The sequence below is a fragment of the Elephas maximus genome, chromosome Y (genome assembly GCF_024166365.1).
Source record: "Elephas maximus indicus isolate mEleMax1 chromosome Y, mEleMax1 primary haplotype, whole genome shotgun sequence".
In the NCBI taxonomy this organism is placed as follows: domain Eukaryota; kingdom Metazoa; phylum Chordata; class Mammalia; order Proboscidea; family Elephantidae; genus Elephas; species Elephas maximus.
Window position 1 is genome coordinate 11,010,323 of NC_064847.1, and position 14,239 is coordinate 11,024,561.

General features: G+C 36.5%; 1 protein-coding gene across 12 annotated transcripts in view; it reads right to left on the reverse strand.

Annotated features, from left to right (window-relative positions):
- Positions 1-14,239, reverse strand: part of LOC126069873 (lysine-specific demethylase 6A-like) — a 214,718-nt gene that overhangs the window by 40,990 nt on the left and 159,489 nt on the right. For all 12 annotated transcript variants that reach the window (XR_007516091.1, XM_049873512.1, XM_049873510.1 and 9 more), the window contains 5 exons: positions 13,903-14,008; positions 12,553-12,758; positions 6,694-6,758; positions 6,549-6,623; positions 5,896-6,044 (listed from right to left, as the gene is read on the reverse strand). Coding sequence is in view for 11 of the 12 variants with exons in the window: in XM_049873512.1 (XP_049729469.1) it covers positions 5,896-6,044; positions 6,549-6,623; positions 6,694-6,758; positions 12,553-12,758; positions 13,903-14,008 (601 nt within the window). In the remaining variant the exon portion in view is untranslated. The remainder of the gene's footprint in view (positions 1-5,895; positions 6,045-6,548; positions 6,624-6,693; positions 6,759-12,552; positions 12,759-13,902; positions 14,009-14,239) is intronic.

Sequence of the window (14,239 nt, forward strand, 5' to 3'; positions counted from 1 at the left end):
TCCCGCAAGGGACCAAAAAAAACAAAAGCAAAAACAAAAGGAAACAGATAATATTCTAGAAAAAGAAAAGGCAGTAGTGGATTTACCTGATGTAGAATTCAAAAGATTAATACCTAGGGCTTTCCAAGAGATTAGGAAAGAGATTATAGAAAACACGAAAACAAGGGAAAAAAATTGGCAAAATCAAGGAAAACAGACAAAGCAATACAATAATTCAGAATAATACAAGAACAGAACAAAAAAATAATTACAGATCATATAAAGACAGTAAGTAGAAATCTAAAAGATAAACAAAATCTCAAAATGGACAACTCATGAGAAGGCTTTACAATCAAATCTGAAACAGAAGACATAGTAAGACTGAAGACAAATCTATAACCTCCCACTTAATGTTTGAGAATGATCCACTCTTAAAAATAGGCCGAACAATGTTGCACCTGCATTTTCTTCTAAAAATTTTATGGTTTTAGTTTGCTTAGTTACGTCTTTAATTCATTTTTAATTTGTTTGTGTGTTGTGAGACATAAATCCAGTTTCATTTTTATGTATGTGGAAATCCAATTCTCCTAAAACCATTTATCGAAGAGACTCTTCTTACTAATGGACTTAACACCATTGCCAAAAATCAGCTGATCATAATTTGTGGGTTTATATCAGACTTTTTTTTCTCTGTTTGTTCTTAAGCAGCTGTGGTTTTCAAACCAAAATGCTTAACACTTCTTCACTCCTTTATTACTGTGTATTAGGCAATTAATACTGCCACATGTATTATTACACTGTAACATTAAAGAAAAAAAATTTTTTCTTAATTACCAGAGCATATTCATTACATCATAACAAGAAAAGTAGCCTTCAAATATAGTACTTTGAAGGTTCAGTGGGAAGTGAATTATTTTCTTGAAATGACTACACAGCATTGTGGTTTTTATACAATGCCAGTACTGCTGTCACAAACAACAACAAGCCTGTTGCTATCGAGCTGATTCTAATTCTCAGGGACCCCATGTGAAAGAGTAGAGCTACTCCATAGGATTTCCTAGGCTGTAATCTCTACAGGAGGAGGTTGCCACATCTTTCTCCCAAGGACTGGATAGTGGGTTCAACCTGCCAACCTTTCAGCTGCTGACATTACCACACTAAGCATTCATCACAATATTTCCAACTTGTAAGAAAACAATGAACAGTAAAATAAGAAAAATTAAAACGGTATTTCATAATGGCAATGTTTCTTCACAAAAATAAAAACAAAAAATAAGGCTGCAGCCAAAGTAAGCTGGCTAGGCAAAAAAAAAACTATTTACTGAGGTGAGTTAATTATGTTTGTTTGGTGGTAGTGAGTTAAGACATTTCTAACGAAATAAAGTGATTTAAGATTATTTAGTCTTTTGGCAAGAAAAGCAGCTTGATGAAGGAACTGGGAGCAATATGAAAAGTTGGGCAAATAATTTTGGTTGGCTTTATTTGGCTCTTGATTAGTCAACAGATATTAATTACTAACCCTGATCAATTGTTTTGTTTGAAGCATCAATGCCAAATGTAAAGTGACTGAAGAATGAGTTCCCAAAACATCTTGGGGCATGGATGAACCTGAAGGACATTATACTGAGCAAATTATGTCAATCACAAAAATTTAAATACCACATGTTCTCACTCTGATGAGACGAAATGCACAAAAACAGAAACAACCAAACATTTATTAGTGGTCATCAGGGCTGAAGAGGAGAGGATTTGCTTTCTATATAATAAAAATTTGCTATTCTTTGTGACAGGAAAGGTATTAAGAGTAGCATGTGCACAGATTGATGAAGACAAACATCATCAAATGGCACGCAAGAAGGACCTTCTGGTAATTGCTGTGGCATATGTAGTTCCGCAACACCTGCCACAAAAAATAAAAAATACATGTATAGGCATAAATGTGTACATAGGTATACGTATGTATACATATGCATATGTATGTGTATGCATTTATGTGACTGTATACATATATGTTGTTGCTGTTAGGTGCTGTCCACTTGGTTTCAAGTCATAGCGAGTCTATGTACAACAGAATGAAACACTGGCCAGTCCTGCGTCATTTCACAATCTTTGTTATACTTCAGCCCACTGTTGTACCCACTATGTGAATCCATCTTGTTGACAGTCTTCCTCTTTTTCCACTGACCCTCTACTTTACCAAGCATGATGTCCTTCTCCTGGGACTGATACCTCCTGACACCATGTCCAAATTATGTAAGATGCAGTCTCGCCATCCTTGCTTCTAAGGAGCATTCTGGTTGTACTTCTTCTAAGTCAGATTTGTTCATTCTTTTTAGCATCCATGGTATATTCAATATTCTTCACCAACACCACAATTCAAAGGCGTCAACTCTTCTTCAGTCTTCCTTATTCATTGTCCAGCTTTCACATACATGTGACGTGACTGAAAATACCATGGATTGGGTCAGGCGCACCTTCGTCTTCAGGGTGACGTCTTCGCTCTTCAACACTTTGAAGAGGTCCTTTGCAGCAGATTTGCCCAATGCAGTGTGTCTTTGGATTTCCTGACTGCTGCTTCCAGGCTGTGGATTGTGTATCTGAGTAAAATGAAATCCTTGACAACTTCGATCTTTTCTCCGTTTATCACGATGTTGCTCATTGGTCCAGTTTTGAGGATTTTTGTTTACTCTACGTTGAAGTGCAATCCATACTGAAGGCTGTGCTCTTTGAATTTCTTAAGTAAGTGCTGCAAGTCCTGTTCACTTCCAGCAAGCAAGGTTGCATCATCTGCATAATGCAGGTTGTTAATGAGTCTTCGTATAGTCCAGCTCCTTGGATCATTTGCTCAGCATACAGATTGAATAGGTATGGTGAAAGAATACAATCCTGACGCACACCTTTCCTGACTTTAAAACAATCAGTATCCCCTTCTTCTGTCCGAACAACTGCCTCTTTATCTATGTAAACGTTCCTCATGAGCACAATTAAAGTGTTCTGGAATTCCCATTCTCGCAGTGTTATCCATAGTTTGTTATGATCCACACAGTTGAATACCTTTGCATAGTCAATAAAACACAGGTAAACATCCTTCTGGTATTCTCTGCTTTCAGCCAGGATCCATCTGACATCAGCAATGATATCCCTGGTTCCACACCCCCTTCTGAACCCAGTCTGAACTGCTGGTAGTTCTCTGTTGATATAGTACTGCAGCTGCTTTTGAATGATCTTCAGCCATATTTTACTTGTGTCTTATATTAACGATAGTGTTCAAGAATTTCTGCATTTGGATGGATCACCTTTCTTGGGAATAAGCATACCTATGGATCTCTTTCATATATATTCAAACTTTGGTTAACTGCTCAACGCTTAACAACTATACCACCAGGGTTCCAAATAACAATTAAGGTAGTATTTAATTAGTGTTTTTCAATTTCTTTTTCCTTTTCAAATAATATTTTATGCTGTTTTTGGAGAAGGTTTAGAGAGCAGTTTAGGTTTCTCATTCAAATTCTGGACAGACTATTCAGTGACACTGATTGCGTTCTTCACTATTTATGAACATGCTCAATATTTCCATTGCTGTTGTTCCTTTTCGATTAGTCTAGTTTTGCTGCCACCTGACACGTTTATCTTTATTTTAAAATACTTGTTTAACATTTGGATTGGCATGGGTGATTTTTTTAATGGAATTGGGAACTCACAGATGATACTCTTTGTGAGCCATACCCTGTTACTGTCACCTAGGGACAGTTTCTCAGTGCAGTCAGGGAATCCTCCAACCTCAACTGGTTCAGAAAGTCTAGTTTTTGTTTTGTCTTAGGAATTTGACGTATTATACCATATTCTCTCATTCTATCAGGATCTGTCCTTTGTGACCCTGATCTGAATGGTCAGTACTGGTAGCCAGGTACCATATAAGTTCCACTGATCTTATCTTAGAAGAAAACATGGTTTGTGCAGACTATTAGTCCTACAAACTAGTTTCTTCTTTGAGTTTTTTTTTTCTTTTGCTGTAGACATGTGAACACTAGTAGTTGTATCTTAGATGTGGGCTTGCAAACTATTACATAATTTCAAAATATATTAATAAAAATGAATAAAGCCCATGGTTACTGACTGTATTATTCATCAGCTAATTCTTTATAGGAAACATGTAATCTATTGTGTGTCACTCATGGAGTTAAGGAACATCAGTCCCATTAATTTTTTTTAGAAACGGAAGCTGAATATACTGGTCTGCCTTACTACACAGCAGATCAATGGTGAAATTTTGTCATTTTTTGAGCTAAGGGCTGAAACTGAAATTTTTCTGAATGAGAAGAACCACCATCAACCACTGTTAACTGAACACTGACTGACCTTGGAAATTTTGCTCCAAGCTTAATGTGTCTTAATGAATTGAACCTAAACTTAAAAAACAAAATATGTAAACTTTCACTTAAAGCACAAAAATTATTAAAAAACAAACAAAAATCCAAAACCCAGGACTTATATGAGAAACTTATATTACAGTTATTTTGATAAGTATTATTTTTTGAATCTTAATATCAAGCTACTTTATACACTTCCCATGTTGTCAAAAGTTAAAGAAAGTACATCTTCTTTTCCACAAACATGTGAATCACATTTTATTTCCTCAATCTACAATTCCATCATATTTTCCCAAAATTCAATGCAAGTGTGGAAAAAATTTCTGCCTTTCAAAAGTCATTTGATGGTACCAGTAAAAATGATTAATCTGCAATGTAACGACACTAGAAAAGCAAGTTTCAAGTAAAGAATAGAACAGGACTCTACATATGCCTTCTCTATAAACTATAAACAAGTAATTAATATGCTGAATTAGAATATGCTGATAGATTGTTATCAGTAATTGTCAGTAGTTATCTGTGTGAAAGGAGAACCTGGTGGCATAGTGGTTAAGAGCTCAGCTGATAATCAAAAGGTCAGCAGTGTGAGTCCACTTCTTGGAAGCGCTGTGGGACAATGCCACTGTCTCACAGGTTCCCTCTGAGTCAGAATCTATTCGACAGCACCCGGTTTTTGTGTGTGTGTCTGTGTGTGTCTGTGTGTCTGTGTGAAAAGACATTTTCAAGGACAAAATACATAAAACTCTCATTATAGAACAGTCTTAAGAGATGTACGTTTATAGTTGATTTTGATACGGAAAACAAACTTTCAATGACAATTATGTAAAATGCCCTTCCTCCAAAATAAATATAAATTTTCTGAATACCAGACCTGTGTTACACAAATGTAGTTAGTTATTATTTATTTTTAGTTTCATCAATAGAATTTCATGAGAATTATTTTTCTTTTGTTATATAAGTACCTACATAATATCCTCAATTTGAACATAAAGCTTACTTTATCATTTCACCCTCTGCAGAAAAAGCTTGCCACAATCTCCTCATTATGGAGTTGTGAATTATGTTTTTTAAAAATGAAACCAAAAGGAGTAAGTTGGAAAACACCAGTGTGTCATATATTGTAAGTATAGCCCACATTTTTGTTATATACAGTAAGAACTGCAGCTCATGACATACTTCTTACTGTAATTGTGGTTTAAAATTTTTGAAATTTACTGTCACTTTGCAGTCAATGGAATAAAGAACAAAGATTTTAAACTGAACTAAGTTTCTCTTCATTCACTGGGTACCCTAATATCCCCTTTAATTTTTCCGACTGTCTTGAGCTTTCCATATAAAAATAAATAAAAAACACATTGGAAAACAAATGAATACTCTTAAACTTTCACTTCAGACATTTGCATATAAAATAATGAATCTAATGGTATGGTAGGAACAACCTTTTTGGCTTTATTCATTATAAATGGGGAGAATCTGATTCTCCATGCATGTTTCACATTTAATAAATTCTATTATTTCAGTTGAACAAACTGAACATGAAAATCACCTGGTGTTCTGCTCCCTGGAACTTTCATGTACAGTTGAACCGAATTCATGCCCACTATGGTATGACCAACATGACTTAGAAGATTTCCTGCTGATACCACACGTACAAAAGCAGGAAGTTTAGTGAGCTCGTGAAGCTGCAATTTCCACCTGCAATCAAATAGCAGAATGAGACTGAAATCTTGTTGCAAATATTTGCAGCGGGGGCTGGGAAACACTTCCTCAAAAACAATTTTATAAACATTTTACCTTTGCAATGACCAGACATTTTTTCCAAAGAAAATTTTCTAACAAGTAATGGTAACTAAAAAAATCATAAAAATTAATAATCTAATAAATAAAAGAATTTATCCTCTGTATTTAAATTTTTTAGATTAGCATGCAGTAGGATTTTGGTACTCTTAATCATCAGGGGTCGCCAGGAGTTGAAATTAACTCAATGGCTATTGGTTTTTGTTTTTGGTAAGAAGAAAAAAAATCTAATTATAAAACCCAGTTAAAATAATTTAGGACTGCTATGATTTTGAGCTAAAACTTGTATGTCTATATAAAATGAAAAAATAATAAATGATGGTGATAAATAACAGGAAAATCAACAATTACCAATTCAGCAATGTTCTTTTCAGTTCATGAAAACAGTATTGGCATACTTACTTTTTGTCATCTGAGAGGTCAATGTTGGTTCCAAACTTTATGGTTTTAAAAGGTACTTTCCACTTTCTTCTAGAACTTAAAAGAAGTGAAAATTAAATACATGTCTTTTAAACGAAATACTGAGTAGACATGAAAAGTTACTTACCTATCTGAAGATGTGGATTCATTATCTGAATAGTCTTTATGGTGAGTCTTTTTCTCATTTTCTTCCTACAGATTAAACAAAAAACACTCCTGTTTAGATTTCTGTAACAGACTATCTCCCCATAATACATCTGAATAAAATGCTCACATATACCTTAGTGGCAGAGCTCTAGTGGCACAGTGGTTAAGTGATATGGCTGCTAACCAAAAGGCTGGCATTTCAAATCTACCAGCTGTTCCTTGGAAACCCTATTGAGCAGTTCTACTCTGTCCTGTAGGGTTGATACGGGTCAGAATCAGGTCAAGAGCAACAGGTTTGTTTTGGTTTACACCTGAGTGCTACTTAATATGTTTTGAAACTAAGTTTCTCTGGGCATATTTCATAAGCAAATATCTTCAAAACCACATTAAATAAAAAACCAAACCCAAACCCACTGCCGTCAAGTCAATTCCGACTCATTGTGTCCCTACAGAACAGAATAGAACTGCCTCATAGGGTTTCCAAGGACTAGAGCTGCCAACTTTTAGGATAGCACCTGTATCAAATAACCACTGTGCCACCAGAGCTCCACATAAGGCCCCAAGAAAGACAAAGTTCAATAACATATTATTCTGCATTCTCCATTAGCCACAAAATTAATAGTAATCAGGAATTACGGTAATTTTTAAGAAAAATGTATACCCATTCTAAATTTCATGTAAATACGGATTTAATTTAAAAATGATCTCAAGGTAATTTGAGGGAGAACTGAAAAATAAAAGACTAGGTTATGAAAAAATATAAAATTATATAAAAGAATACCCTTTGAAAAATAATACCAAATACCTTACTTGAACAGTTAAAGCAATCTGTTTTTCCCTGTAAATGTTCTTCTGTAAAGGGGATCTTTTTGATTATAATCCTTACCCCCAATTCTACAAATTATTTAAGAAAAACTTACAGCAATTTTAATTATAAAGGCTAGGTAGAAAGTTATGGTACGAATTCTAAACTTGCAGAAAAGATGTATCTCCAAGTACATGCATTTTGTTCTTGTTGTTAGGTGCCGTTGAGTTGGTTCCGACTCATGGCGACGCTCTGAACAACGGAACGCAATGCTGCCTGGTCCTGAGCCACCCTTACAATCGTTGTCACACTGGAGCTCACTGTTGCAGCCACTGTGTCAATCCACCTCATTGAGGGTCTTCCTCTTTTCCGCTGACCCTGTACTCTGCCAAGCATGATGTCTTTCTCCAGGGCCTGATGCCTCCTGACAACATGTCCAAAGTACGTAAGACGCAGTCTTGCCATCCTTGTCTCTAAGGAGCATTCTGGCCGCACTTCTTCTGAGACAGATTTGTTCGTTCTTTTGGCAGTCCATGGTATATTCAATATTCTTCGCCAACACCACAATTCAAAGGTGTCAACTCTTCTTCGGTCTTCTTTATTCATTGTCCAGCTTTCACATGCATTTCATGTGACTGAAAATACCATGGCTTGGGTCAGGTGCACCTTCGTCTTCAGGGTGACATCTTTGCTCTTCAACACTTTGAAGAGGTCCTTTGCAGCAGATTTGCCCAATGCAATGTGTCTTTTGATTTCTTGACTGCTGCTTCCATGGCTGTTGATTGTGGATCCAAGTACCATGAAGTCCTTCACAACTTCAGTCTTTTCTCCGTTTATCAAGATGTTGCTCATTGGCCCAGTTTTGAGGATTTTTGTTTTCTCTATGTTGAGGCGTAATCCATACTGAAGGCTGTGGTTTTTGATCTTCATTAGTAAGTGCTTCAAGTCCTCTTCACTTTCAGCAAGCAAGGTTGTGTCATCTGCATAATGCAGGTTGATAATGAGTCTTCCTCCAATCCTGATGTCCTGTTCTTCTTTATCTAGTCCAGTTTCTCAGATTATTTGCTCAGCATACAGATTGAACAAGTATGGTGAAAAAATACAACCCTGGCGCACACCTTTCTGACTTTAAAACAATCAGTATCCCCTTCTTCTGTCAGAACAACTGCCTCTTGATGTATGTAAAGGTTCCTCATGAGCACAATTAAGTGTTCTGAAATTTCCATTCTTCACAGTGTTATCCATAGTTTGTTATGATCCACACAGTCAATAAAACACAGGTAAACATCCTTTGCATAGTCAATAAAACACAGGTAAACATCCTTCTGGTATTCTCTGCTTTCAGCCAGGATCCATCCGACATCAGCAATGATATCCCTGGTCCCACGTACTCTTCCAAAACTGGCCTGAATTTCTAGGAGTTCCCTGTTGATATACTGCTGCAGCCGTTTTTGAATGATCTTCAGCAAAATTTTGCTTGCATGTGATATTAATGATATTGTTCTATAATTTCCACATTTGGTTGGATCACCTTTCTTGGGAATAGGCATAAATATGGATCTCTTCCAGTCAGTTGGCTAGGAAGCTGTCTTCCATATTTCTTGGCATAGACGAGTGAGCACCTCCAGTGCTGCATCTGTTTGTTGAAACATCTCAACTGATACTCCACCAATTCCTGCAGCCTTGTTTTTCACCAATGCCTTCAAAGCAGCTTGGACTTCTTCCTTCAGTACCATCGGTTCCTGATCATATGCCACCTCTTGAAATGGTTAAACACTGACTAATTCTTTTTGGTATAATGACTCTGTGTATTCCTTCCATCTTCTTTTGATGCTTCCTGTGTCATTTAATATTTTCCCCAAGAAATCCTTACTATTACAACTTGAGGCTTGAATTTTTTCTCCATTTCTTTTAGCATACACACCCGTAAACACACCTTCTCTGCTGAATACACGCACACACACAAACACATACATATATGCATTTACACATGATAGGAGGAAGGTTAAGACTATTTCTCATCATGCCTTTGTTTAGTTCTTATTTGTTAAACTCACGTAGTTAAAGACACAAGAAAGAATATTTTTATACGTTATCTGACACAAGTAAAAACATCTACATAACAGTAACAAAAAAATTAAATGATAAATTAAAATGGGTGGTATTCTTCCAACAGGGTGCAAAGAATGGGAAATTCAATGGGGAAAGAATAGTCTGTATTAAAAATGTTGCTGAAACAACTGTATCTCCAAATTCAAAAGAATGAAGTTGGGCACTAACTCACAACTTATTAAAAAAACTAAGAGACAAAAAATATTTAAATGTAGTAGCTAAAGCTTGCCAGAACACATTCATGACCATCAATTAGAAAATCATGATAGATATGACACCAAAAGTACAAGGAATCAAAAACCATGGTTGCTGTTGTTGTTAGAAACCTTCTAACCAACTTGACTCATAACAACCGCATGTGACGAAGTAGAAAGGCCCCATCAGATCTGCTAAGCTGTAATCTTTATGGGTTTGGAACTCCAGGTCTTTCTCTCATGTAGGGGCTGGGTAGATTTGAATTGCCAACCTTTTGGATAGTAACCAAGTCTGAACCATCTGTACCACCCAGGCTTGTAATTGTTTCTGTTAGGTGCCACTTAGTTGGTTCTGACTCATGGTGACCCACGGGGACCTGAATGATACACTGCATGGTCCTGCACCATCCTCACAATCGCTGCTATGTTTGAGCCCACTGTTGTAAACCTATCTCACTGAGGGCCTCCTGCTTTTTCACTGACCTTCTATATTACTAAGCATTATGTACTTCTTTAGGGACTCGCCCCTCCTGATAACATGTCCAAAGAATGGGAGACTTCTAAGGAGCATGCTGGCTGTGCTTCTTCCAAAAAGGATTTGTTCATTCTTCTGACAGTCCAAGGTATGTTCAATATCCTTCACCAACTCCGTAATTCAAATGCATGATTTCTTCGTCTTCCTTATTCACTGTCCAGCTTTGCATGCATATCAGGCAACTGCAAATACCACAGCTTGGGTCAGGCACACCTTAGTCCTCAAAGTGACATGTTTGCTTTTCAATAGTTTAAAGGCATCTTTTGCAGCAGATCTGCCCAATGCAACGTGTCTTTTGAGTTCTTGACTGTTGCATGGATACAAGTAAAACAAAATCCTTGATAACTTCCGTATTTTCTGTTTATCATGATGTTACTTATTGGTCCAGTTGTGAGAATTTTTGTTTTACCTTGAAGTGTAAACCATATTGAAGCTTGATCTTCATTCTTAAGTCCTCTTCACTTTCAGGAAGCAAGCTGTTTCATGTGCATACTGTAGTTTGTTACTGAGCCCTCCTTCAATCCTTATGCCCTGTTCTTCTTCATATAGTCCATCTTCTCATACTATTTGCTCAGCATACTGATTGAATAAGTATAGTGAAAGGACATAGTCCTGATGGACACCTTTCCTGATTTTAAACTCTGCAGTATCCCCTTGGCCTGTTCAAAGGACTGCCTCGTGGTCTATGTACAGATTTCTCATGAGTACAATTAAGTGTTCTGGAATTCCCATTCTTCACAATTTTATCCATAATTTGTTATGATTCACAGGCAAATGGCTTTGCATAGTCAATACAACACAGGTTTATTATCTTTCTGAAATTCTCTACTTTTGTCCAGGATCCATCTGACATCAGCAATGTTATCCCTCATTCCACATCCTCTTCAGAATTCAGCTTAAATTTCTGGCAGTTGCCTGTCAATGTACTCCAACAACCATTTTTATATTATCTTCAGCAAAATTTTTTACGTGTACGTCATACTGATAGTGTTCAATAATTTCCACATTCCACTAAGTCACTTTTCTTTGGATTTGGCACAAATTAATTAGACCGCCAAAACTTAAAACTTTTTGTGCTCTAAAGGACATCATCTAGAAAGTGAAAAGAAAGCCCAGAGAATGAGAGAAAACATTTATAAATTAAAGCACCTGTCTTGGTCATCTAGCACTGCTAGAACAGCAATACCGTAAGTAGATGGCTTTATCAAAGAGTTTATTTTCTCACAGCCTAGGAGGCCACAAGTCCAAATTCAAAGCGTCAGCTCCAGAGGAAGGCTTTCTTTCTGTCAGTTCTGGAGGATGGTCCTTGTCATCGGTCTTCCCTTGCTCTGGGAGCATCTCAGCACAGGAACCTCAGGTCCAAATGACATGCTCTGCTCCTGGCATTGCTTCTTGGTGGTATGAGGTCCCCCTGTCTCTCTGCTTGCTTCTCTCTTTTGTATCTCAGAAGAGGCTGGCTTAAGACACTATCTAATCTTGTAGACCTCATCAATAACTTTAGCTAATCCATCTCACTACATCATAGTGATAGGATTTACAACACAGAGGGAAATCATCTCAGATGGCAAAATGATAGACAATGAAACAATACTGGGAAATCATGACCTAGCCAAGTCGACAGTTATTTTTTGGGGGGGATATGATTCAATCCATGACAGCATCTGACAAAGGGGCTTGTACCTATATATAAAGAATTCTTACAACTCAATAACAAGAATGCAGATAGGCCAATTAGAAACAGGTAAAGGACCTGAACTGCCATCTCTCCAAAGAGACACAAAAAACTTATCAAAAGATGTTCAATATTAACACCAGTCACAACGGAATGCAAATCAAAACCATAATAAGGTCGTACTCACACATTTTACAGTAAAACAGATGGAAAATGGCAAGTGTTGGTGACTTGGTGACCTTGCAGAGAAAAAACCCTCATATTGAGAATTATCTTCCTAAACAAAAACATTCCAGAAATAGAAGCACTCTAGGAATTACTTTCTAAAACATTTTTTTAAGATAGTAATTTTATTTCTGTATAATATATACTTTATTTTCATTAAGCTACAGGTTTGTTTAAATGTCTATACTTACGTTTGTAAGCTTATAGCACATAAAACTATATAAACTAAACAGATGGCTATAAAAGTAATGTGCATTTTTAAAACTCCAAAATAATCTAAAGAAATAAATACTTACCCTCAATGATTCCTGGAAGGAGGAAGCCTGGTACTGGGCATATTTAGCAATTGTAGTGTGCGATCTATTACTTTCACAACGCCAAATTTTCTTTGTTCCAGTTGGATCCCAGTTTTCATCCGATGGCTGCAACAACTGTGTCCTCACTTCTACCACGTGTTCATTGTTGGCTTCTACCAAAGTTTTGGTAGAGAAAAGTCCAAGGTCTTAATAAACAAATAAGTTTTGTTAATAAGTAAAATTTTATTTGCTCTAATTAGTACTTCAAAAATACTTTTTTTTTTCTTTTAAAGTAACACTTTATGTAACTATACCTTCACCCCAAGAATGCTCCAAGCATGTGATGACAAATTTGCATTTGTATTTGCTGTTTCTGGCTGCCATGGAGTCTGCCCTGACTCACTATGGTAAAACATACGCCCAGACCTGCACCATCCCTATGATCAGTTGTGGATAAGACCATTGTGATCCATAGGGTTTCACTGGCTAATTTTTGGAAGAAGATCATCATTCTGGCTCGTCTTTCTAATTCATCTTAGTCTGGAAGTTTTGCTGAAACCTGTTCAGTATCATAGTGACTCATCTGCCTCCAATGACAGCATGCAGTGATTTTGTATGAGGTGCACTGGTAGGAATCAAGCCTAAGTCTCCCAAATTAAAGGGAGGAATTCTATCTCTGTACCATCTGAAACCCTGGATCCAATCAGCAAGCTACAAAGAGAGTTGTGGTACTTATGTTGTTGCTGTTAGGTTCCATGAGGTCTATTCTGACTCACAGGGAAACTACATGACAGAGTAGACCTGCCCCACAGGGTTTCCTAGACTGTAATCTTTACAGATGCAGATTGCCAGGTCTTTTCTCCTGTGGAGTTGCTGGTGGATTTGATCTGTCAACCTTTCAGTTAGCAGCTGAGCTGTAAACAAGCATTGTGCCACCAAGCTTCCACCGTTGTACTTATAAATAAGATCTATTTTCACCTACATTTTATATTAACAACTCCTTTTAATACCCAATCTAAATCGCTGATGCTATTGAATCAAATTAGCCAAGTAAGTAAAAAGCTACCATAAAATTTCTGACAATTAATATCACCATCTATTTGCATCATGAGTTAAAAGTGTGCTAAATATATATTTATATAAATATACCATATTAGTAGTATACAGAAAGCGAGAGCGTGAGTGCTCAAGCTTACATGCACCGGGAGAACATTTAGATAAAAACTCAAAAAAACTGGGGCAAAAAATCACATTGGATTTTGGGCACCGTCTTAAAAGTTAAAAGATGCTCATAGAAATGAACAAAATTTTCTCTAACCCCCAGCCCTCCCACTCTTTTTGAAAGCTTACCTAACTTAAGAGCTCCAGCAAGGCCACGTATTACTGTAACAGGGTTGTTTGGATTTATACAAAATTGATGTAATGGAGGAAAGAAGGCATCACGTTTATTTTCCAACTGTAAAATGAAAATTTTCTTTTATTTAAATAGAAAATGACTACTTAAATATCACCCTGCAAATTTATGTTCTTCATCAATCTGCCATGAAATTTGAAAATGTAAAAATTGTAATGCATTGTAATAACTGATAGTTTGTTTATTATTATGACATTTTATCACTACTCTTTCTGTGAAATTATAGTCGGTAGTAGCCATATTTCTCTCTTAAACAATACATTTTAAAAGTGA